The 26,845-nt window shown below is 40.2% G+C and overlaps 1 protein-coding gene and 1 pseudogene across 4 annotated transcripts; one reads left to right on the top strand and one right to left on the bottom strand.

Annotated features, from left to right (window-relative positions):
- On the top strand, positions 1-26,845 carry ZNF582 (zinc finger protein 582). 4 transcript variants are annotated; one of them, XM_032612580.1, is made up of 6 exons: positions 13-322; positions 1,625-1,713; positions 3,324-3,450; positions 3,702-3,797; positions 23,298-24,095; positions 26,554-26,845. In XM_032612580.1, the coding sequence occupies exons 2-6, from the start codon at positions 1,705-1,707 to the stop codon at positions 26,574-26,576; spliced, it is 1,053 nt and encodes a 350-aa protein (XP_032468471.1). In that variant the 5' UTR covers positions 13-322; positions 1,625-1,704; the 3' UTR covers positions 26,577-26,845. The 4 variants fall into 4 exon arrangements, with proteins under 4 accessions (XP_032468470.1, XP_032468471.1, XP_032468472.1 ...); XM_032612581.1 differs by adding an exon at positions 11,956-13,143 and having other exon boundaries at positions 23,505-26,845; XM_032612579.1 differs by having other exon boundaries at positions 1-322; positions 23,298-26,845.
- LOC116743996 lies at positions 9,431-11,789 on the bottom strand (annotated as a pseudogene).

Below are 26,845 nucleotides of genomic sequence, written 5' to 3'. Positions count from 1 at the left end.
GTCTTCCGGCTCCCGAGTCCGCCGGTACGGAGGGGGAAGCCCACCTGGGGCTGCGCGGGGCGCGACCACGGAGGCAACTGGACCCGAGGAGGCGGCAGGTGAGGGGCTTCGGAGCTTGCCAAGCGCTCCGGAGTCCACGCAGGACTGAGCGCCGCGGCCGGGTGGGTCGCGGGCCTGGGAAGAACCCGAACGTCTCGCTTCATCGTTGGTCTGCGGCTTTCCCGGCTCTGGACTACACTTCCCATCGTCCCCCGCGGCGCGTGCCCTGCTTGCGCCCCCTGTCGGCATCAGGGCTCATAGCCCGGGTCCATAGACCCCTTAGGTGGGTGTGTCTGTTGGGGGAGTCCCCACCTCCAGAAAATACTTACGGATGTTTTGCGTTTATTCTTACGCGTGCTTTTTAAAAGATCTGGGGCGAAGTCTTGTTTCATGAGACTGTCAACGAATTGCAAGACCCCAGAAGATTTGGAACCACTAGTTTAGAAGGAGCAACTTGGAGACAATTTAGAGGATCTTGTTGAAAATTTGTCCAACCGTGGGGAAGTGGTTGAGTAAATCACTAGCCACCGCTGTAATAGACTATTTATAGATAATACAAATAATGCTTAAAAAAAAGTGGTCTTAAGGAAAAAGTCCTACTACATGATATTAAGGAACACTTATCATTATTTCATTTACACATTACATTACTTAGAATTAAATATTTGTAACATGCCAGGCACTGTCCTAAGCTCTTTTATAAAATACTGCGGTTTTACTGATGAACTCAGGAAGTGGTTAAATGGCATCATTGTTAACACTTGGTTGTTTTCCATTCCAGTTGTGGGTGTTTTTTTTGTGGGGGGGTGGTTAACCTGTGTGTCAGTAGGTGGGTGGGTTTGACTTCTTTTGCTGAATGTTCTCTTGTTGTACAAAGGGTCCAGTTGTGAATATATTTGTCAGTTGATGTTGTTCTACATCATTTTTGATAGTTGCTTGGCATCCATAATACGGCTGTGCCAAAAATGATGCAACTACTTGCCTACTTGTGAACTGTTAGGTACTAATCTTTGGTTCTGTTTTTTCAGCAAATATTGTGCACACAGTTTTGCTCACTGTTATATCTCTGTGCAGGGGCACGTTTATGTGATAATAATGGAGTACGGGACCTGCTCCATCTAATTTGCCCACTGCAAACATTTGTTGACTCAAGCAGGGTCCACAAAATGGTGTCTGCCAGGCCTTAGGTATGGCTGTAAGGTTCTTTGTGAGTTAGGAAGTTAGGGTAAGAGCCAGGGAGACTTCCAAAGGTGTTACATTGTGGGAATGAGACAGTTAAATGCTTTGGTTCTGGGAATGTTTCACTGTGGGCTGGGCTGATGCAGATCAGGCAGGCTTTGCTCCCTGGCCTAAGGATGGCCTTCCTTGTCCTTGGGACACCATCCTTAGTCACTGGACCAGGTCTGAGCATCCCCACCTCAGATTTGCATCAGTAACAGGGTGGAGCTGGGTAAAGGCCACAGTTTGTCCCAGCTCCCTCTAATTTGGGGGGATGGGGAGTAAAGGAGGTGGGCATTTGTCACCGTGGCATTCTGGGAGCTGTGAAGCAAGCCTAGCCTCTCATGTTTGCTCTTTCCTCCCTCAGCTCTGCCATCTCAGGACTCTGCCCTTCCCTAAGAGAGAAACCAGGAGGAGGACCCATCAACCCATGAAATTTTGACAGTCATGTCCCTTGTGAGTTTTAAAATCATATAAGTATTTGCTTTCCTTATCCTGAAGCTTCCCACCTGGGTTGCATCCAAGAATCTGGTTCTCAGAGGTTCCCATTTTAGGGAATAAAAAGACCAGGCAGGGCTTCCCTGGTGGCACAGTGGTTAAGAATCTGCCTGCCAATGCAGGGGAACGGGTTCGAGCCCTGGTCTCCAGAAAGATCCCACATGCTGCGGAGCAGCTAAGCCCGTGTGCCACAACTACTGAGCCTGCACTCTAGAGCCCGCTAGCCACAACTACTGAGCCCATGTGCCACAACTACTGAAGCCCACGCACCTAGAGCCTGTGCTCCTCAACCAGAGAAGCCACTGCAATGAGAAGCCCTCGCACCACAATGAAGAGTAGCCCCCACTTGCCACAACTAGAGAAAGCCCGCACGCAGCAACAAAGACCCAACACAGCCAAAAATTAAAAAAAAAAAAAAAAAAGCCCAGGCAGCTAGTACCCTCTCCCATAGCCCCATCCACTCTGATCAGTGCCCGCACGGATTCATTCTATATAGCATTCCACATCTTCTGTTTGCTTGGTATTTTGCTGGGAGGCCAGAGGGAGAAGAAATCCATTTCCTTACACAAAATGAAAGCATCCCTTATAGGAACTGAGGTTTGATGAAATGGTGATGGTTACTTATGAGGGATCACACACAAAAAAGCAGGGAAGCTGGTATTGGTTGGTCTCAATTTCAGTGTGGGGGGTGACATCTCCTGTATTGACAACTGGGTGTGTAACTGAAGTTTAGCTGGGAATCTAGGAGAGATTAAGATGCCAGAATTAAGGTCCAGTTTGGAGTTGAACAGAGCATTGGAATCTTGGTTATTCTCCATCAGCTTCTTGAGTTTAAAAGCAAGCAAAGTGCAGAGCTGAGGACTGAAAGATAGATAGATGGACAGATGTTCAGAATCTGGGTAGTCATAATTTTGGAACAGCCTTAAGAGATCTGACCTTGGAGACCTCTGCATCCAAAGGAAGAGAATGGTTGAGTCAGTTATTTCACTTGACAGAAAATTGTACAGCTAATAAAGTAATCTTCGTTGAAAATTTTCCTCATAAGGAAAAATGTTTGTGATACGCTTTCACACAATCATGAGCCTGCATCTTGAAGCAATTCCTGACTTAAATGAAAGTTCTGTTTGCTAAGATAGAAAATATTTTTTAATAAAACATTTTGGGGAAAGTCTACCAAAAATTGTTGGGTTTTGTTGTTGTCACTCCATAAAAGTACAAATGATAGGTTTCACATTGAGAATTTATCATATACCAGGGACAGAGCAGGCAGTGTTCTTGATTATATTGTCACAACTGAGAAACTCCATTTGGCTGGATTTTAATTTTCATCCCAGAACTGAGTACAAGAGCTTTGGTTTGTAGTAAAAAGGGAAGTTCAAGAATATTTGAACATCTCTTTTACCTGTGCTCATCTTTTCCTGTCACTTGTTCACATCTAAGGCCTCCAGCCCCAGCCTTCTTTTTCACCAGAACACCCCGTTCTTGCAGAGACCTCCTCCATCTCCTCTCACCCCAGTGAAAAACATTTCCTTGAAATACACACATAACATACCTGCCTGTTGTTCCAGGGTTCAGACTTGTTCAGGGATGTGGCCGTAGTCTTCTCCCAAGAAGAATGGGAACAGCTGGCGCCTGCTCAGAGGGATTTGTACAGAGATGTGATGTTGGAGATCTATAGCAACCTGGTCTCACTGGGTAAGGCAATGTGGTCAGTTTGGAGGTTACCCCTGGGCACATCTCTTCCTTCTTACCAATTTTGGGGTGTCTTTTGATTGGTTAAAGGGTAGCTCTATGGCCTGAAGCTACATCTTCCTCAGCTTTCAGGTGGCTCACATATTCCCCTGGCCCATCCTGCAACTGCCTCTCGTGCTCGATAACCAGGCCCTAGGTCTGAATTCTGGGGCCCCACACCGTAACTGCATGGCATGTTTTCTTCTCACATCCAGGTCTTGCCATTTCCAAACCTGATGTGATCTCCTTCCTGGAACAAGGCAGAGAGCCCTGGATGGTGGAGAAAGTAGCGACAGGAGGCCACTGCCCAGGTGAGTGAGGCATGTGTGGGGAGAGAGAACCCACTGCAGATAACTGTCTAGCTGGCTGGTGAGGAGGCAGTCCTTTTGAGTTAGAAAAATTTCCTTCCAAGTTGCCAAACTCAGAGGTCTGGTCTCAGTCATCATCTTCCTTAGCTTATCATCAGCATTTGACAAAAGTGGTTGTTCCTTCCTTCCTGAAACATTTATGTATATCTGGGTCATCACTACCTCTTGTTCTCACCTACCTCATTAACCATCCTCAACCTCCTTTGTTGGATCTTCTCATTTTCTGTAAAAGCTGGAGCACCCCAGGGCTCAGACTTGGGCCTCTTCTGTTTATTTCCATTCCCCAGGACCTTCTCCATGACCATGCTATACGTACCACTCACACCTGTGCTGTCTAATGTGAAGCCACTGGCCACATGTGGCCATCGAAATTTAAATTCATTACAATTAAATACTTTTGGGGTGCGGGGCATGACGCGTGGCTTGTGGGATCTTAGTTCCTGGACCAGGGATCAAACCTGGGCCCCTGGCAGTGAAAGCATGGAGTCCTAAGTACTGGACCGCCAGGGAATTCCCTACAATTAAATACACTTTAAAATTCAGTACCTCAGTTGCACTTGCCACATTTCAAATGTTCCCTAGCAATTTTGTGGCTTGTGGCTACAGTATTGGACAATGCAGATACAGAATATTTCCATCACTGGAGAAAGTTCTTTTGGACAACACAAATGATTACCTTCACGTTCAGCTTCTCCCTTAAAACTTCAGATACCTCTATCCTACAGCCTTCTTATCAACTCCACTTGGATGTTCACCAGACACTTTGAGCTTAAGTCCAAAAGGGAGTCCTTGATCCTTCCTAACAAATATACTCTTCCCCCTTTCTTCTGCACTTCAGTAACAGGGGACTGGACTCTATTCTAATTGCTCAAGTCAAAAACTGCTGAAGCACCCTTGACTTTTCTGTCTCACACATGTATTCAGTCTGTCAGGAAATCCTGTTCACTCTGCCTTGAAATATATCCAGAATTAAACCACTTCTTACCAACAAACAACACTGCTACCACCCATGTCCCCAGCACCACTTGGACTACTGCAGTAGCCTCCTCCCCGTGCCTCTGCCCGCACTGTTGTCCACTACAGTGCATTCTCCACACAGCAGCCGGACCGTCTCAAAACTTCAGTGAGGGTGTATCACATTTCTGCTCAAAACCTGCCCACAGGGCTTCCCCTGGTGGCACAGTGGTTGAGAGTCCGCCTGCTGATGCAGGGGACACGGGTTCGTGCCCTGGTCTGGGAAGATCCCACATGCCGCGGAGCGGCTGGGCCCGTGAGCCATGGCTGCTGAGCCTGCACGTCCGGAGCCTGTGCTCCGCAACAGGAGAGACCACAACAGTGATAAGCCCGCGTACCACAAAAAAATACACACAAAAAACAAAAAACAAACCTGCCCACAACTTCCCATCACTCAAGAGGAAACCTAAAACCCATACCATGGCCTAGAAGGCTCTGTGTCTGTACTGTAGCCATCAGCCACACATGCTGTTTAAATTTTAACTAAAATGAAACATAGAATTCCATTTCACAGTCGCCCTAGCCACAGTGCCAATGCTGAGTGGCCATGTGTAGCTAGTAGCTGCCGTACTGGAATAGAATAGAACATTTTCAGTATCACAGAAACTTGTGTTGGACTAAGTTGCTCTAGAAAATCTGCCCTGCAGCCTCCACTCTGATTTGATTTCCTACCACCCTCCATGTTGCTGACTCGGTTATAGCCACACAAGCCTCTTTGCTGTTACATTAACAGAGGTTGGCAAATGTCTTGTTTAAAGGTCCAGACAGTTAAGTGTTTCAGGCTTTGCCTGCTCTGTGGTCTCTGTCGCAAGTACTCAGCTCTGCCATGGGAGCACGAAAGCAGACAATACAAGTATATGCATCCTGGCTTTGAAACATCAAGCGTATTCCTGTTTCGAGGCTTCTTCCCTTGCTGTCCCTTCTGCCTGGGGTGCTCCTGTTCTGGATGGGGGATTTCTGAACCTCAGTGGTATTGACATTTTGAGTGGGATAATTCTTTGTTGGGGCCAGGGTGGAGGGGGTGTCATTCTATGCATTGCAGGATGTTTAGCAGCTTCCCTGGCCTCCCTTTACTTGTGAAGCCAAAAATGTCTCCAGACATTGCCAAGTGTCCCCTGGGGGGACAAAATCTTCCCTGATTAGACCCAAAGTTACAGTGTGACACGAGACCAAAATCATGTCCATAAACAGTTTCTGCAGCATTCAAGAGAATTTCAAATGGGAAGCTAAGAACTAAGAGTTACTGATGTGGTAGATTCATCCACGTTGAAGTGGTAGTTAACCCCTTGGAGTGAGTGAGATCAGGGGTGGAGTGAACATGGGGAGAGAAGCTGTGTGCTGCCGTGTAACCTAACATATTCGTGGTTCCGAGAATTAGGACATGGGCATCTCTGGGAGGCCATTATTCTGCCTACCACACCTGAAATGTCACAGAACAGATTTTTTTGCTTTTGTCGTTTGAGTTTTGACAGCATGTGTTTGTTTGAGGTGCTCAATTTGTTTACTCCTTAGATATGTGGGTATGTGTCATATTTAAAGAGAACTTCACCCTCTGAGGTTATGAGTCTCCTGTGATATTTTTCTAGGTTATTTATGATGAAATTTATGACCCATATGGAATTTTTCCCAGTGTAAGATGTGATTTCATGTTATTTTCCAGATTATTATCCACTTATTAAAACAGCATTTATCTCTTCACCACTAATGTATAAAGCCACCTTTGTTGTCTGCTTTATCACCTCTGTATTTGGATCTATTTTTGAACTTTCTGTTCTAGCCCCTCTCTAACCATGTGTCTATACCATTATGGTTTTAATTTATTAAGAGTTTAAATGTTTTAAATATCTGGTACAATTAGTACCTCTTCATTCTTATCTTTCAGAGTTTTCCTGGCTAGTCTCATTTACTTTTCTATCCAAACCCTAGAATCAGAATATTTGCTTTCAAAAAAAATAAAATCATGCAATTTTTCTTACTGCGATCACTGTAAATTTATAGATTAATTTAGGAGAAAACTGATTTTATTATGCGGAATCTTCTATTGAAGAACACGACAGGATTTTCCTTTCATTTATGTCCATCCCTGATTAAAGTTTTAACATTTTCTTCATATAGATCTTATATGTGTCTTATTACATTTATTCCTAGGTAGTTTATATTTATTGCTGTTACTGGCATAATCTATAATATAGACTAATATGGTATTCATTTTATACTCCAACTGGTTGTTTTTTTATATATGACAGAAGCCATTCACATCTTCAGATGAATTTTGTAGCTAACCCAACTTACTGAATTTTCTCATTGTTTATGACAGTTTTTTATGTAACTCTCCTGAGCTTTCCAAGTATTCAGTTATATCATCTGCAAATGGTGATAATGTTTTTACATTTTTATACCTTGCAGGTTGTTTTCTCTTGCCTGATTAGGATGCTGATTATGTAGTACCCGCAGAACACTGTTAAGAAGGGTTTTACGTACTAATCTTGTTCTTGGCCTTAATAGGAATATTTTTAGTGTCTTTCATTAAGCATAATATCAGCCATAGGAATGAGATAGGGGTATTTTCTTAGGTTAAAGGAGATCCACCTTTTCATATTTTATTGTTTTTTTCTTTCCATCTATAAAATCTGCATTATATGAATAGGTTTCCTAATACTGAACTCCTGATACTGAATACTGAATCTAACATTCAAATGTTGCATTTCTTGAGCCAGTTGTGGTCATTTATAGTTTTTATGGAAAATGTTTAAAAAATTTTTTTAACTTATGGTAAAATATACATAACAAAATTCACCTTATTAAAGTGTATAGTTCATTGGCATTTAGTACATTCACCATTATCTAGTTTCAGAATATTTTTATCACCCTGTGATATTGTGATTTATAATAAGAAATATATATTTGTTCTTCATCCCTGTTTTTTGGCACACAAGTCTTAAAACCCTTGGAATCTCCAGAGTCATAAGTGTCTTCTTATATGCTAATTAGATGACTGGTGGCTGGGGTCTCCTGGATAGCTTCAGGATGGGGGCTGGTTGAGAGGGCAACCAAGTATGTGATTAAAGGGTTGGAACTCTCAGCTCCATGCCCAACCCCAGGAAAGGGGGTGCTGGAGGTTGAGTTAATCACTAATGGCCAATGATTTGATCAATCATGCCTACATAGTGAGGTTTCCATAAAAGTCCCTGAAGTATGGGGTTCAGAGAGCTTCCAGTTTGCCGAACACGTGGAGGTGCTGGGAGGGTGGTGTGCCCAGAGGTGGTATGGAAGCTCCACAGCCTTTCCCCACATCTTGCCCGATGCATCTCTTCTGTCTGGCTAGTCGTAAGTTACATCCTTTGTAATAAACTGGTAATACAGTAAGTAAACTGTTTTCCTAAATTCTGCAAGCCATTCTAGCAAATGATTAAAACCCATGGAGGGGGTTGTGGGAACTTCCATTTATGGGGGGTGGGGCGCTGGTAGGGGCAGTCTTGTGAGACTGAGCCCTTAATCTGTGAGATCTGCAGCAAGATAGTGTCAGAATTGAATTTGTAGGTTGCCCAATCAGTATCTACCAGAGAGATGGAGGGCTGCTTGGTGTAAGCGAAAAACCCACACACATTTGGTGACCAGAAGTGTCAGAAGTGAAGTATGGAGAGTAGAATGGTGTTGAGAAGTGTGTTTTTCCTAGACATACCCCAGAAGGAAACCCATACCCATTAAGCAGTCATTCCGCATTCCCCCTCCCCGCCAGGGCTTGGCAACCACTAATCTGCTTTCTGTCTCTATGGATTTGCTTATTGTGGATATTTCGCATAAATCATACAATATGTGGCATTTTGTGTCTGGTTTCTTTCACTTAGCGTGATGTCCTTAAGGGTGACCCATAATGTAGCATGTGACAGGATTTCCTTCCATTTTAAGGCTGTATGTATATGCCACAATTTTTTAATCCATTCATTTGTCAGTGGACATTTGGGTTGCTCCTACCTCTTGGCTATTGTGAATAAAGTTGCAGTGAACATGGGTGTGCAGGTATCTCTTTCAGATTCTGCTTTCAATTCTTTTGGATATATACCCAAAAGTAGAATTTCTGGATCATATGGTAATTCTGTTTTTAACTTTTTAAAGAGGCACTATACTATTTTCCATAGTGACGGCACCATTTTCCACTCCCACCAACAGTGCACAAGGGCTCCAATTTCTCCACACCCTATCAACACTTTTTTTTTTTAATAGTGGCCATCCTAATGGCTGTGAGGCAGTATCTCATTATAGTTTTGATTTGCATTTCTCAAATGATTAGTGATGTTGAGCATCTTTTCATACGCCTGTTGGCCACCTATATGTCTTCTTTGGAGAAATGTCTATTCAAGTCCTTTGCCCATTTTAAAACCAGGTTATTTGTGTTTTTTGTTGAGTTTTAGGAGTTCTTTATATTGTCTATTAACCTCTTACCAGTTATATGGTTTGCAGATATTTTCTCCCATTCTGTAGGTTGCCTTTTCACTGTTGATTTTTTTCCTTTGATGCACAGAGGTTTTTAAGTTTGATATAGTCCCATTTGTCTATTTTTGCTTTTGGTGCCTGTGCTTTTGTTACCATATCCAAGAAACCATTGCCAGATACAGTGTCATGAAGCTTTTCCCCTATGTTTTCTTCTAGTTTATAGTTTTAAGTCTTAGGTTTAGGTCTTTAATCCATTTTGAGTTATTTTTTTAAATGTGGTATAAAGTAAGGGTCCTGCTTCTTTCTTTTGCATGTGGATATCCAATTTCCTCAACCCCATTTGTTGAAGAGCCTGTCCTTTCCTCATTGTGTGGTCTTGGCATCCTTGTTGAAGATCATTTGACAATATGTATATGGGTTTACTTCTGTGCTCTCTATTCTGTTCCACTGGTCTTTATGTTTTCCTTTATGCCAGTACCACACTGTTTTGATTACTGTAGCTCTTTAATATGCTTTGAAATCAGGAAGTGAGAGGCCTCCAACTTTGTTCTTCCTTTTCAAGATTGTTTTGGCCATATGGGATCCTTTGAGTTTCCATATGAGGAAACCAAAACATTTTAATGCTAAGGCTATACATAAGATTTTTAGACATTATTTCATTTGTTGTTAAAAACAGTAACTACTAATGCTAAATAATCAGCTTCTAAAAAACTGCAGCAGATCCTATCAGGAAAATATAAAAAATAATACAGAGGACCTCATTATTATTGTTGCTATTTTGCAACTTTACAAGAAGTAGAACAGAAGCCAGAAATTAGAAAATTAGTACTATCTTTGTATAGTTATAGCACAATATATGATTAGAGATGGCTTAATCCAGATGAGTGCAAAGTGCTCATGGAATAAACACTGTACTCTGACCACCATAAATCAGCAAAACTCAACTGTGTCTGATGTCTGTGACAGAAAATATGGCATTTTGGAGAGAGGAGTGCTTTTAATGTCATGTCCTTAGAGGCAGCAGTTTTTTTCACATTGCCAAAAAGACCAAGTAATGTGTTATCACTTTAGTTCCTAAAACCAGATTTCCATTAGGGCATAGTTACATTCCCAAACTAATTTTCTTCTGTCCACCAGGCTGGCTTTAATATTCCCTGGTCCACTGCAATCTTTTGGTCCCTTCTTTATAGGATGGCAGCCAGATGTTGCTAACCATTGAGTAGATGGACCACCAGTTCACAGGTAGCCATTATAATGGATGTGTTTGGAATCTGTCTTAGCACAGTTGTTAGAGCACAATAAAGAGACCCGTAAAGAGAGTTTCCCTCTTCAACAACCAAACATGGTGTCTGAAAAAATACCTCTACTTTTTGCTCTTTTCACTCTTTTTGTTCTTACAGCTTCACGTGGTGCAAATTTTTGAGGTGACAGCAGCATCACTCCCAGAAAACTGATACTTCTTTCACAGACTTTTCATCATCTTGCATTGTCAAAGTAATCTTTTATTCCAGTAGTTTTTGCTTAATAATTTCACAAAAAAAGCAATAGTGGTCTCTGATATGCTACCACAGGAAGCAGACGTGCCCCTATAAAGTCCCCTTTGGCCTTCTGTCTATAACTTATGAATACATTCAAAAGCACCCATTCACTTTTCCCCATAGTTCCTTGCATGAAGCTGAAACCAATTCTTTATTAACCAAATGGGACTGATTTCTGTGACTGCAGTAAAACAGGCCACTGTACGGAAATCATGTACCAGGTAGAATCAAGATCAAATACACCATTCAGCCTTTCCTCGCAGTTTGAATAACCAGCAAAGAATATTGCTCTGGAAGAGGCCACCCCTATTAAATTTGGGCCTAATCTTCTAAACAAGGAACAAGGCCCTCCTTTTTCCAAGGACACTTTTAGGCAGTGGAAAAGTCCAGGAGAGACTGGTCCAGCTGACATTAGCTCTAGCTACGGTGTTCAGCTAAACTTCAGAGACAGAAAGCATTACAGCAGAAGGCCACAGCTGTGTTATTACACCTTCCAGTGGACATGTGAAATAGCCCTCCTATACCACCACATCCCCTGTCAAGCAGATGCACCGTCGTGTTCTTCTGGCCAGAGAAGTATCCAGTCACCCCTCTCCATCATTTTTAAAAATCTACTTTATTGAGGTATAATTTATATTAAATTAAATGCATGCATCTTAAGTACAATATTTTAATGGCTACTGACAAATGTATACACTTACATGACCACTGCCACAGACAAGATAGAGAACATATTTATCACCCTGGAAAGTTCCCTATGCTCTTTCCCACACAATTGCTCATACCCCCCAGCCCCTGGCAACAAATGATTTGCTTTCTGTTACTCATATGTGTCTTTTCTAGGGTTTCATAGAAACATTCATTTTTTAAAACCATGGTTCAGTGGTGATTCTGATCCACACTAACATTTTAGAACTACTCTTATAATCTCTCTGATTACCTCATTCATCTTTATTTATGGTATTTCCTCTTTCTCTGTTCTACTCCATTTTCTAATTTCTTAGTCACATTCAAGAGCTTACAGATATTATCCTGAACTTTCCAGTTTTTACTATAGAAGTTACTTTTTCTGGAAAAGGAAAAAACAAATACATACTTGTTTTGTTCTTTTTCAGTATTGGAGTCCAGGTATGATACTAAGGTATTATCTCCAAAGCAGCACAGTTATGAAGTACAGTCACCCCGGTGGCAGATAATGGAAAGCCTTACAAGTTATGGTTTTGAGTGCTCAAGTTTCCAAGATGATTGGGAATGCAGAAGTCAGTTTGACAGGCAAGAGGGAAATCCAGATGGACATTTGAGTCAAATGATAATCGATAATGAAGAAATGTCCACTTTTGACCAGCAAGCATCTCTTACTTTTTATCAGAAAATTCATATTGGAGAAAAACCCTATGGATATAATGAATGTAGAAAAGACTTCTGGCAAGAGGACTTCCTTATTAATCATCAAGGGATTCATACTAATGAGAAACCCTACAAATGTAAGGAATGTGGGAAGGCCTTTAAATATGGCTCACGACTAATTCAACATGAGAATATTCATTCTGGCAAGAAACCGTATGAATGTAAGGAATGTGGAAAGGCCTTCAATTCTGGTTCAAATTTCATACAACATCAGCGAGTTCATACTGGTGAGAAACCTTATGAATGTAAGGATTGTGCAAAGGCCTTTAGTCGAAGCTCACAGTTGATTGAACATCAACGAATTCATACTGGTGAGAAACCCTATCAGTGTAAGGAATGTGGCAAGGCCTTCAATCGGATCTCACATCTTAAAGTACATTATAGAATTCATACTGGTGAAAAACCCTATGCATGCAAGGAATGTGGGAAGACCTTTAGTCATCGTTCTCAGTTGATTCAACATCACACTATTCACACTGGCAAGAAACTCTATGAATGTAAAGAATGTGGGAAGGCCTTTAATCAAGGCTCAACTCTTATTCGACATCAGAGAATTCATACTGGTGAAAAACCCTATGAATGTAAGGCATGTGGGAAGGCCTTTAGGGTGAACTCACAACTTAAGCAACATCAGAGAATTCACACAGGAGAGAAACCCTACCAATGTAAGGTATGTGGTAGGGCTTTCAAACGGGTCTCACATCTTACTGTACATTATAGAATTCATACGGGTGAGAAACCATATGAATGTAAGGAATGTGGGAAAGCCTTCAGCCATTGCTCACAACTGATTCAACATCAGGTAATTCATACTGAGGAAAAGCCCTATGAATATAAGGAATGTGGGAGGACTTTAAATCATGACTCAACTACCATTCAACATCAGAGAATGCATAATAGAGAAACACAAGTGAATTTAATAAATGTAGAAAAACCTTCCATCAGCACTTATCCCTTATTAATCATCAGAGAATTTATGTTAGCAAGCAACCATATGAATGGAAATAATGGGAAGAGTCCATTAGCTTAGGCTAATCACAACTTACTCTTTTTATCTTGGAGAAAGACATGAAGAATGTAATGCAAGTGAGAATTCCTTTATTCAGAGTTGTCCTTTATCCTGAGTAATAAAATTCATATTGAAGAAAAATTATACACATGCAAATTTTTTAGACCATGATTGTCAAAGATGAAAAGGTTGGAAAAAATTTTGTCTCTAACACACACCAGAATCACATTTTCTCACCACAGTGTAATAATTTTAACAATAGCCAAGTGTGAGTTTTATTGGAAATTAAAAAGAAAAAAAAAAAAACAACAGCCTAATTACTCTTGGGTTAACAAGAAACTAAGTCACGCAGTTACCATCAGTGGTAATGAACAGAATGACAATGAGAGTTTTTACATGTCAAGAAATGTGTGATGTGGCTGAAGTTACTCAGAGGAACTTTTATGGCCTTTAAGTATACGCAAAACATGAAAACCTGAAAGATAGTACTCAAATATACTAAATGTACTATTTAAGAAGCCCCAAAAGAGAATACCAAACACCCTGATGATGAATAAATGAACAGAAAATGATGAAATAGAAAGTGTTATCCTACAATAATCTCATATTTTATTTCTTTCTGATCCAAGAGTAAACTAAATTTAGGAGACTGTTCCTTAGTTTCCAGGTTGTTGTAGATTATCTTTTATAATATCACAGACAGAAGGGGTTGGTTGCCTACCTAGCAGCCATACCCAATTCCCATTCCTGTTGGCAGCATCTGTGTCTTGTCTTAGAAGCTGCAGATGTCACATGCTAATTTTCAGCCCGCTTTGCAGCTCAAGATGGCCCAGATGTTCCAATGTATGGCCAGTATGTTCTAGGAATCTACAGGGCCTTCTGGGAAAGATCTTCCTCATTCAGAAGAGACAAATACATTAGGAAGACTCCCTCCTCTTTCATCTCTTTGCTTTTAAACATTTTCCTCTGAGAACTTGATGCCTGGAGCTGCTGCAGCCATCTTGGAACCAAGAGCAGAAAAGAGAGGACATCAAAGAAGCTGACCCAGCACCCTAACACTGAGCTACGAGGCCAATTTGGAACTGTCTCTTAGATGCCTTGTTATCTAAGAAAAATAAACCTTTATTGCTGAAGTTACTTTTAGTTGGACATTTTGTAAACTTGAGCTGAAAGCATCCTAAGTGATGTAACTTCAAATTTTATTTTATTATGATTGGTAAATGTGGCCTGAAAGTATCTACTTTTTTGTATTTAGCATTTTTCTTTGTGGCTAAGTACAGGATTGATTTTTGTATATGTTCCATAACACTGAAAGATAATGTATATTATTTTTTGGATACTAGATTCTATTTAAGCAGTAGATTATAATGATAAAATTCTCCACATTCTTATATAATTTGGTATACTGGATCAGAATTTCCTAAAATTGAATTTTTTAACCACAATCTTGAATATCCAGAGATTTTTTACTTTATGTTGTTTGACCTATAAAGACATATAACTTAACCCCTATTTAAGAATCATACTTTTATCAGTAAACAATATCCTACTCTGCTGAGTGTAGGGGTCAACAAACCAAATCTGGCCTGCTGCCTGTTTTAGAAATAAAGTTTTATTGGAACACAGTCATGTTCATTTATTTACATATTGTCTACAACAGTAGAGCTGAGTGGTTGCAACAAGGACTGTGGCCACAATGCCTATTTATTTCCTATCTGGTCCTCTAGATAAGAAATTTGCCAACTTTGGCCTAGTATAATGCTTTTGGTATTTTATTTCCATACTGTGTAACACTAATAATAATGATTTATCCTTGTTTACTTGGCATGTTTTTGCCCATCCATTTATTTTCAACCTCTGTCATTTTAGTTATTTCTTATTAAAAAATATAGCTAATTTTTTAATAACTCAAAATACAAATTTCTTTTTCTGTAGGGAAATTCAATTTTTTTTTTTTTTTTGCGGTACGTGAGCCTCTCACTGTTGTGGCCTCTCACGTTGCGGAGCACAGGCTCTGGACGCGCAGGCTCAGCGGCCATGGCTCACGGGCCCAGCCGCTCCATGGCATGTGGGATCTTCCCAGACCAGGGCGCGAACCCGTGTCCCCTGCATCGGCAGGCAGACTCTCAACCACTGCGCCACCAGGGAAGCCCCACATTTTTATTTAGTGTAATAACTTCACCTTATTCCTTTCATTTTACTTTGTACTATTTATGTTTTCTTGGTCTTTTCCTTTCCTTATGTTCCTTTTCTCTTGCTAAATTGGAACTTCCCACTGTGCTTAGGGTAGTGGTTATCTCCCCATTCTTAATCATTATTGGGCAGAATGAGAGTACTATTATACTTTCTAGCCCATCATTAGTTTTCTTTGTTACTGTCCTCTGAGAAGAGACCATCCTTGCTTTCTCTTTCCCTTCCTTCACAGCCTGTTCTTTAACATTTCCTCCGTTTTACTAACCTAATGAAAACTCATAGTTTTACTAGTTTTACTCTTATTTACAGTAAGTCCCCTACATACGAACGAGTTCTGTTCCGAGAGCATGTTCGTAAGTCCAATTTGTTCATAAGTCCAACAAAGTTAGCCTAGGTACCCAACTAACACAATCGGCTATATAGTACCTACTGTAATAGATTTATAATACTTTTCACACAAATAATACATAAAAAACAAACACAAAAATAAAACAGTTTTAATCTTCCAGTTCAGTACCTTGAAAAGTATTGTAGTACAACAGCTGGCGCTTCTTACCAGTTTCATCACCACTGCTTTTACGCTTCCAGACATCCTGGGCTTAAAATAAAGATACTGTACTACTGTACTCTACACAGTACTGCATAGTAAAGTACACAAAAGCACAACCACTTGGAGAGGATGCATACACATGACAATGTACGCCAGACACATGAACTAACGTGATTGGATATGCAAATGCATGTTTGCATCTTTGAAAGTTTGCAACTTGAAGGTTCGTATGTAGGGGACTCACTGTATTTGATGCTTATATTACTTACTGCCAGACCCATTCATGATTTCCATTTAAACTTAAATATAGTATTCAGAGTAACATTCATTGCTGGCCACTGTTTTTTTTTACTGTTTTCCCGTCTTGAGGTAACAGATTTATTTCAAATGCAATTTGGTTAGACTATTTTACTGAGTATTTATATTTATCTCAATAAATGTTACATAGTTGGTATTCTCTGAATCCTTATATGTCCAAAAGAGTTTCTTGGACCTTCACAAGTTATATTTTTGGTTAGTGGAATGTTCTTGGATTACAGTTTTTTTCTCAGTAATCCAGAGATGTCACTTCACTGAATTCTGGCTTCTGATCTTCTAGAAGAGGAACCCAATGCTAGTCTGTTTCTCTTAGCTTATGGGGATGTATTCATTTCCTGTTGCTGCTGTAACAAATTATCAAAACTTAGCATCTTAAAACAACACACATTTATTATCTGGAGGTCAGAGTCTGAAACAGGTCTCAATGGGCCAAAATCAAGGTCTTGACAGGGCTGTGTTCTCTTCTAGAGGCTTTATGGGAGAATCTATTTCCTAGCCTTTTCAGCTTCTGGAGGCTACCCACCACCTTTCTTGGTGTGGCCCGTTTCCACCTTCAAAGCCAGCAGTAGCCAGCTGAGTCTTTCACACATTGCATCATTCTGACACTGACTCTTCTGCCTCCTCCTTTCTTTTCACCTTTAAGGACCCTTGTGATTATACTGGGCTCATCTGGACAACCCAGGATAATCTTGTCCTAAGGTCAGCTGATTAACAAGCTTAATTTTATTTGCAACTTAATTCCCTCCTGCCATGTAAAAACATACCCACAGGTTCCTGGGATTAGGACATAGACATCTTTGGAGGGCCATAATTCTGCCTACCACAGTAACTGCTTCCATCCCAGCATTTGGCAAGAGTTTCTTTCTATCCTTAGAATTCGGAAACTTAGCAGGATACGTTTAAATATCTCATGTCTTTTTTTTAGCCCAAGGTAATTTTCTTCTAAATATTGTTTATTACTTCCCAATTCTATTTCTGCTTAAAAATGTTTAGTATTTTGAATAAGCAGTATATCTTCATGATTCAAAAACTTGAAGATGTAAAAGGGATGCAGTAACAAAGTGTGAGATTCAACCTCTTTATGCTAACATCACTTTTAATATCAGTAATCGTAATTCCTCAAAATAACCTTGCAGTCAGATTTTCTTTGTAGGAGAAAAAATAAGACAGATGTAGAAAAGTGACTTGCTGAAAACCACAAACTACAAGTGACTTGTAGAATGTGAGTGGTTGAGTTGGTATTTACAGTCAGGTCTCTGTGACTCTAAAATTTCCTTCCATGAAATACAAGGCCTACAGGGAAATGTTCCTCTATTTATTCCAGCCCCATATGGGTGGAATCAAGGTGGTAAACTCTTTAGAGAAAGCAATATCAGAGATAGCAGACATTTGCTTCATGACATCACAGAAGCCATGAGGCCAGATGAAAACAAAACTATATTAAGGGATAGAAACTCTGAGTTCTGGGTCTGGCTCAGGGAGAAACTGCTGCCTTGGGCAAGCTTCGAGACCTTCTGAGGGAAAGCATCCTTCCTCAGAGAGTGGGCAGACCAGGCCATGCATATTGTAGATGAGCGCTTCAGGATGGGTAACGCTAATTCTGCAGTCCAAGGCTTCCTGAATTTCTGCAGGTACATTACAATCAGCAAAAGGAAATGAGTAACTGGTGTTTGGGGCAGAGCCAAGACAGGCCGTACCATACTATTGATAAGAAATTGTTTTGAACAAACCCATCTTCATGTGTTAACATTTTAGGCTGTTTTTGAATTTTTCTCTATAATAATTTCGAGTTTATTTAATGTAAAAGTCATGTTTTTATCATGTTTTATGTTGTTTGCGCTTTGCTGCAGAACTTAAGGGTAATAAGAAATTTGGAGTTATTACCCTATTTGTAAAGGGGGAAAACAAACCTGGAAGCAGATATCACAATCCCACAGGCAACCAAACAGAAACCCACATTCATGTTTTCTTAAACCTACAGTTTCTGAACAACTCCGGTCACACTGATAGACTGAAGGAAGGTTGAGAGTCACACCAGCTTTTCACACATAACCAAGGCCACACATTCTAAGACCTGCGGTCACACACAAAGACACGTCACATACAAAGCCCTCCTCGCACGGTCACGCTCCACGTCGCAGAATCCCATCCGCCACCCACGCAGAGGCAGGTGTATCCACTCACCTGCCTCTCCCCACCCTCAGTCACAGGCACCGTCTTGGGCCAAACTCGACCTCTCACGTCACAGACCCACAGCCTCCCCTCTGTCACAAACAGGCTGCCCAACAGCTCATACCCGGAGAAGTACGCAGGACAGGTCATGGCCTACAGGCACAACTCACGGAGAAAGATTCGGTTCTGGGCGGTCATACGAGGCCAAGGTTGAGGAGATGGAAGACCGGGCTCCAGCTTGACCAGAGCGACACGCCGAACTACACTCCCAAAAGCCAACTGCGGCCAGGGCCCAATCACGGTCCGGGTTTGTCTTCCCAGCATTCTTCGGGCGACCGGCCCTCCGGCTTTGGACTACATTTCCCAGAAGGCACTGCGGCGGGGCCGCTCTCGGGTGCCTTCTTGTTGTCCAACTGAGGAGCCCAAGCTCCTTGGAAATTATAAGCGGGTTCATCCGCGGAGCCTTCGCGCGTTTTAATTCCGGGCGATTGTTTCCGCGTTAGAGCGGGTCGACGTTCGGCTGCGCCCGGGGCCGGGTCCGAGCTCTTTATGGGTGGCGGGGAAGGTACTTTGGGAGTTCGGGGTTGGTGATGGGATGACCAAGTTCTGGCTATCCTGCCTCTGGACTACGTTTCTCAGAGACCATGGCGGCAGGAAATGTGTCCAGCCACAAATGGATCCCAGCGTCTTTTCCTTAAAGATACTTAATCTGGGATTCGTAGACCCCACAAACCACTTAAGGTTTTGTGCAGTTTTGCTTTTTTTTTTTTTTGCGTTTTCTCTTAGGAATAGGACTATAGTTGTATGGATTCCCAAAGTTATGAGCCTTCCTCAGTATATTGTCAAAAAATACCAGAGCCGGACAGAATCGAAAGCTTCTCAAGGCAAACTTTATTCAGGAATTATTGCCATAGGGCGAGAGACCTTTGTCCATAACTGGGCTCCATTCCAAATACAAGAACAAGTGGGGATTTATAGTGAACGGGGGCGGTGTCACTGGATATACGGTTACTAAAAAACCATCAAGGGTAAGAGGGAGAATCTGGTTAAAAGGACTTAATAGGATTCTTGCTGAGGGCTGGCGAGAGTGATGAGATGTTAAGGATGAGGGCGGGTGGTGGTGTTCTTGATAAACTGACCTAGGGGAATTCTTCCTAAAACTGGACTAAATGGGTGAAGGACAGAGCCCAAGACTGGGGCCTAGAGGAGCCTGACTAGAGTTAGTTCAGGGAGAGAGAGTGTGTGTGTGTGTTTAGAGAAAGACAGAGACTGACTGACTGATATCCATTGATAAATATATCTGATACATGCCGATATAGATGTCACTCTATATATACAGATGGTCCCCAACTTAAGATAGTTCAGTTTAGGATTCTTTCACTTAGCAATGGCGTGAAAGCGATATGCATTCAGTAGAAACTCTACTTTGAATTTTTAATTTTGACCCTTTCCTGGGCTAGTGCTATGCTCTATGATGCTCTCATGATGCTAGGCAGCAGCAAATTGCAGCTCCCAGGCAGCCAGGAGGTTATGAGGGTAAACAATGGATATACTTACAACCAGTCTATTTTTCATTTTCAGTACAGTGGTCAATAAGTTACCTGAGATGTTCAACCCTTTATTATAATATAGGCTTTGTGTTAGACGATTTTGCCCAACTGTAGGCTCATATAAGTGGTCTGAGCACGTTTAAGGTAGGCGAGGCTAAGCTATGATGTTCAGTAGGTGTATTAATTGCATTTTCGATTTAGAATATTTTCAACTTACCATGGGGTTATCAGGCCATAACCCCATAGTAAATTGAGGAAGATCTGTAGCTATAGATGTGTGTATATATACATACAGATTTATATATACATATATATATATATATTTGCTAATCACTATGTAGCAAGCACTATAATATAGTAAGCACATAAGTCAATCCTCACAGCAACACTTTGAGGTACATAATGTCACCTATCCCATTTAAAGATTAGAGAACTAAAAAAAAAAAAAAAGATTAGAGAACTGAGGCATGGAGAAGTTAAGGATACTGGTGCAGCTGCCCTTCCAACCCCAGCAGTCTCACCCTGTTTAGACCCAATATATGTATACCACCTCTCAGAAATTTGGAACCACTAGTCTAGAAGCAGATTTTGGGAAAGACCTTAAGGTCTTATCTAAAAGGAGTGCCCTACAATCAAGAATGACTGGGCAAGTCATAGACTTACATGTGAATCTCATGTCCATTCATGTGGTGGATTACTCTACAGTTAATAAAAATTATGTTTGAAGAATTTTTCAGAACAAGGGAAAATGTCTGTGGTAATGTTAAACATTCACAATGATGTATGTGTTCTCAAAAAATAATTGTATTAAATTGCACTGTCAGAAAGAAATTTGCTGATTCCATTCAAATACTTTTTTAAATGAGTAAATCCATGGGTGTTAGGTAATTTATTTAACTAGTATTGGACTCAATACATTAAGGCTATCTGAGAAAATTTTTTTATAGTGCCCTCTTTCCCTTTCTGAGGCAAATTTGCCCCTCCCCTTAGGGTCATGTTGTCACTCAGCTCTCAAAGTCTAAAAATGTTGGTTTTTCTTATCAGGATAGCCACAAAGATGTGGCCATCAACTCCACTTAAGCAGAGTGTGTGTGGGTGGCTAATTCCCTCCCTCTCCTCCCACACATAGCCACCCAGAGGGATGTGTACAAACTGGAGAACGACAGGAGTCTCAGCTGTTGGTTAAGACCGTCCTCTCATAATTCACTATCACCTGAGCATCATGATTCCTCCATCTTGACCCTCCAGGGAAGTGCTAAAGTGTTTGACTGCATTTTGGAAGCAACAGTTTGAGATTTGTAAAGCTGGAAATAGGTCTGAGTTACTTCTGAAACTTCACCTTCCTGATTTTTCAAGCCATTCTCTTTACTTTGCTGTATCCATGTACCCTCAAGGGATTGGGCATTTGGATAGCAATAGCATGACCAGGTCCCACTCATTTTCCTACATGGAAAGTTTAGCAATTCTAAGCCAAGTGTGATCGATTGTTGGAACAAGGGAATAGCTGTTGGTGGTGAAGAGACAGCAGCCTAGTAGCTGAGTGAGGAAGGGGTAAGCCATTGTAGGGAAAAACAAACAAACAAACCTCACCTGTTTGGCTTTCAAAGGTTTTCCTTTTAAACTCTTTTCTCAAAGGTTTACAGAGAAAATGAGGCTCCTTTCACATGCGATCTTAAACTGACTTTACTTTTGTCTTAGGGCTCAAGCTAAGCTGCAAACTTAGCTTGACTCCAAAGTATGGTGGCTCAACATAAGAATTTATTTCCTAGACACTGAGTGCCAGCACCTTGAGCTCATTCTTCCCAGCTTCCAGAACTGTGAGAAAAAATTTTCTGTTGTTTATAACTTACCCAGTCTGTGCTATTTTGTTACAGCAGCCCAAATGGACTAAGACACCTGACATGGGTTTGGGCAAAAAAGACACACACACACACACACACACACACACACACACACACACACACACGATCACCTGAACTAAAATTAGGATTGGTACTCAGGGCAAACCAACTTCAGTACTCTTTGAGCTGGTAGCTCAAGTTTCCTTAGATTTTTGCCTGGTAATTCTGGGCTATTTTTTTCAGATCTTTGATAAAGATTTTTTGGTGTAAGTTTTACTTTTTAAATGTGTTTTTATTGGAAGGGTTGCTCTGGCTTATCTTCTCCTGAAATCCTGTTTTTTTTTTCCTAATTTCTTAAAATCAGTATTAAGACTGTGTATGTGTGTGTCTTTTTTAAATTAGGAAGGTATTTAAAGATATAAAATATGGGAAATGGGTGCTTAAAAACTGTTAGAAGGGTAACAGGAGCTGGCTCTCCAGAAATGCCTTCCAGAACGTGGCAACACTGAATCTTTGGAAGATGTGCTACCTCTGCCACAGCCAAGATGTAGAGACATAGGAGCTACCACTAGGACCACCACCTGCAAGTGCACACTGCCTTAGCTATGATCTGGGATCAGAAGGTAAGGCGATGAAGCCACCACCACTGCTGCCACACGTACTTTGAAACTGGAGTGAAGAGGCCAGCAACCACCTTTTGATAGCCAAAGCAGCAGAAAATGTTGCTTCTATCATCTGAATTTCACACAAGTGTGCCTAAAGGGTGGAAACTTAGTTCCCTTCAGAGTCTTCAGTGCCAGGAGCTGGAAAATTACTTTCCCAGCCTAAGTAGAGGAAGGCCAACTAGGAGGTGGGAATGGATACTGAATGCCAGTTGACAAAACTAACTACAGTCACTGTACTTTCAATTGTTAGAATTTCTATTTAGTTTTTTGTCAGTGTCCTTTGCTTGGTTTGTTTTCCTTTCAGCAGTTAAGATTTTTGTTTCTTCCTTGATCTCTTGATGCATTTTAAGCCATACTTATGTTCTCTCTCAATATATGCTGCTGTCTTGTTCTTGCTCCTGGTTTGGGCTTGTGCACTGCTCCTTGGCCAAGGGCACCCAACCTCATCCTGCGTGCTGCCCTGATGAGGTTGTGTCTGGTCCTTGCAGCCAGGGGGGCAGCTCTTCCAGGTCAGAGCCCACCTAGTATCCCGTCGATGTTTCAGGCATGCATTGCTGACTGGCTGGATCCTTCCGGCTAAAGCAGGAACTCTGGGGATTTTGGAGAACAGGAACTGCGTAGTCACATTTGGGAGCTGTATGGAACACTTACTTTTTCCATAAGCATTATTTTCAGTTTAAAACTATTTCTACTAAAGAAGCTCTAACTGACACCAGGCACTAAAGCATCTCTGCTTTTTCATTATTTTTCAGATCAGGTATCCCAATGGGAGAAAATGGAAAAATTTATAAACAAAGATCCTGAGAACCCCAGTTTCCAAGATGACTGGGAATGTGAAGGTACATTTGAAACATATCACAGAAATGAGGAAGGAAGTTCCAGTCAAGTCATAATCACTCATGAAGAAATACCTGCTTTGACCCAGCAAACATCCCATAACCTGCTTCATAACATTCCACCTGGAAGTAGACCCTATGTGTGTAATGAATGTAGAAAAGGCTTTTGGCAGAAGAAATGTCTTCTTAGTCATCAGAAAATTCATACTGGTGAGAAATCTTATGAATGTCAGCAATGTGGGAAGGCTTTCCATTGCCGTTCCTATCTTCCTCAACATCAGAGAACTCATAGTGGCGAAAGACCCTATGAATGTACAGAATGTGGAAAGGCCTTTGGTTCTGTCTCACTCTTTACCAGACATCAGAGAATTCATACTGGTGAGAAACCCTATGAATGTAAGGATTGTGGAAAAACCTTTGTTCGGCTCTCACAACTTAACGTACATCACAGAACTCATACTGGTGAAAAACCCTATCAATGTACTGAATGTGGAAAAGCTTTCAGTTACTTATCACTGATTATTAAACATCAGAGAATTCATACTGGAGAAAAGCCCTATGTCTGTAAGGAATGTGGAAAGGCCTTTAGAGGTATCACCCAACTTAATGAACATCAAAGAACCCATACTGGTGAGAAGCCATATAAATGTAATGAATGTGGAAAGGCCTTTGGTCATCGTTCATATCTTCCTCAACATCAGAGGATCCATACTGGTAAGAAACCTTACAAATGTAAGGTTTGTGGGAAAGCCTTTAGGCAGGGCTCACAGCTTAACCACCACCAAAGAATTCATACTGGTGAGAAACCCTATAAATGTAATGAATGTGGGAAGGCCTTTAGGCAGGGCTCACAGCTTAAACAACACCAGATAATTCACACCGGTGAGAAGCCTTATGAATGCAAGGAATGTGGGAAAGCCTTTAGTCAGTGCTCACAACTTACTCGACATAAGAAAATTCATTCCTAACGTATGTAAGAAATGTGGGAAGGCCTTCGGGCACTCTCCTCTTCCTCAACTTTAAGGAATTCATGCTATGGAAAATTCCCATAAATAAGTGAAGCAAAGACTTCACTGGTCTCATCCCTCAAGGAACATCAGGTAATTATGTACAACCTTGTGAAATGTGGAAACGCTTTTTGGTTCAACTCATGTTACATTCATCGGCAGATTCATCACCATCACATTCAACATTAAAGACCATACTAATATGATAATGTAGCAAAGCTTCCCAACACTACCTATCAATCATTAGTAATTGGAAAATTCATGCTGGCTAGTAACCATTAAAGTAGAGAAATTTTGGAAACCCTTTAGTTTAAGCTAATTCTAACTTACATAAAGAAAGCAAAAGAGAAAGTAATCCTGTGAATGTCAGGTATGTGGGAAGTTCTTTAGCCATAAGTCTCTTATGGCTAAAGAAAATTCATATTTGAAGAATGTAAGTTTAAAAAAAATCCCCATTCATCATTTACTGTGCATCAGAAAATACACAGTGAATAAAACACCACACATTTAAAAACAACAGTTAAACATTTAACTATCAAGTTGAGGAAGGTGTGAAGTTTGTAACCAATCATATAGGGCTATAGCTCAGGTAAAAATGTAATAAGTTAGACATTAACAAAATATTTATGTTACATACTACCTAATATTTTCTCCTTCAATGAAACAATGAGAGCAAGATGAAGTGAATGAGCAGTATAAAACAAAACCCGTGGGATGTGACCATATCTATACTCAAAGTTACTACTTTAAATGCATTTATAGATAAGAAAACTACAAACAATGTAAATAATAAGTGAACCAGAGACCTCGAGAAGGTAGAAAATGAACATAACTCACCAACAGACAGAATTAAGAAAAAAAATTAATTGAAATTTAAACAGAGAAGTAGGTTTTATTAACCTTGAAACCTTTTCTTTGAAAAGAAAATATAAGCACTTATAAATTTCGTAAAAGTATGCTACAGTATTGTTAAAAACGAGGATGTAAACAAGCGAACAAAAAAAAGAGGATGTAATAACACACATAAAGAGTATTCAAAAATAAGGTTGAATGCTTTACATTTTTGATACCAATAAATTTTAAATTTAGATATACTTCACTTACTATAAAGACAAACCTAAGTTTTCCAGAGTTGCCTGAATATTAGAAAAGGACAGATTTTATAGGGAATTCACTTAAGTGTTTTTTTTTTTTAAACTGTAGTATCATCAGTTGTTAGGAGCAAAGTTTTACCAAACTATAAGTGTATAGAAAATATCTATGATACAAATTTCCAAGTTTGAAAACATGCAGATTTCATCAATTCCTTTTCTGAATCTTGCATAATTTCAATATATAAACAGAAACCAAGAATTGCAGATGTCCTCAACCTCCCAATTACAAAAAAAATGTTGAGTACCTATGAGAGCCAGGTACTTTTCTACATGTTAATTGTGAATTTAAATTTAAAAAGTCATAAGAACTAGCATATTAATACATCTTAGTTTTTTCTCTTTAAAATGGAAATATTTTTAAACCAGTAATATATTCATTAGTATTTTTTAAACTAGAAGATTATTTTTCAGGAATTTAGAAGAACGTATCTATTTCCAAGTTTGATTATCCTTCCACAGTTTACACAGCTTAACTAAAAGGAAAATATTTAAAAATTACTTGATCCTTGCATTGAAGAATGGTATGATGACATAGGTAGAATCAGAATGTGACACTTAAAAATAATTATTGACCACAAAAAATAAGAACAACTTAGAATCACCTGGACATATGCATTTTCTTTAGAAAATGTGGAATGTCTTCTTTTACCCAGCCTTCTTTAAAATGGAAATTTAAAAAAATGAGTAGAAAGTTACATTTCTCAATTTTTACATAACTTATACAAATGTTTGTAAAGGCTGTCCTTGGAAGAGAATTGAACAAAACTTTAGCTAAGCAAGTTTAACCTATGTCTCAAGAAGACCAGTTCTAACTATGTCTTCCTCTATATCCAAATGACAACATTACTTTTGAGGTTTCCTTCAGTCAAGTATAAAAAGGAAGATTTCATAATATCAGTGTTTTGCTTTATTTTTAAAGTTTGTATTTAAGCATCTCTGAAGTCTTTAAGCATGAATCTTGAAAGAACTGCTTGCAGTCCTAAAATGTATTATTTTGTTTTTGTTTTGTAGGAAATAATGTTAATAGTCCTTGAAATATATGCTTCTTAAATTCCTCTGTTACATCGTGAACGACATCAATATAATTTTTCTTCTTTTTGCTTTAGTCTTACAACCATATATATTCTGTGAAAATTTCTAAACAGAGAGAAAGCAATATTCTCTATTTCCAACTTTTGTTACGTTTTAGGATAATTGACAAGATCAGAATGAAGTCATTACAGCAATCAGTTATTATGTTTCAGTTATTCTTGATTTGTGACAACTGTTCTTCTTCACTATACCAACAGAATGTTTAAGTGGC

The sequence above is a fragment of the Phocoena sinus genome, chromosome 19 (genome assembly GCF_008692025.1).
Source record: "Phocoena sinus isolate mPhoSin1 chromosome 19, mPhoSin1.pri, whole genome shotgun sequence".
NCBI lineage: Eukaryota > Metazoa > Chordata > Mammalia > Artiodactyla > Phocoenidae > Phocoena > Phocoena sinus.
The sequence above is the reverse complement of the archived record's forward strand: the minus strand, read 5'-3'. Positions and strand labels throughout refer to the sequence as shown.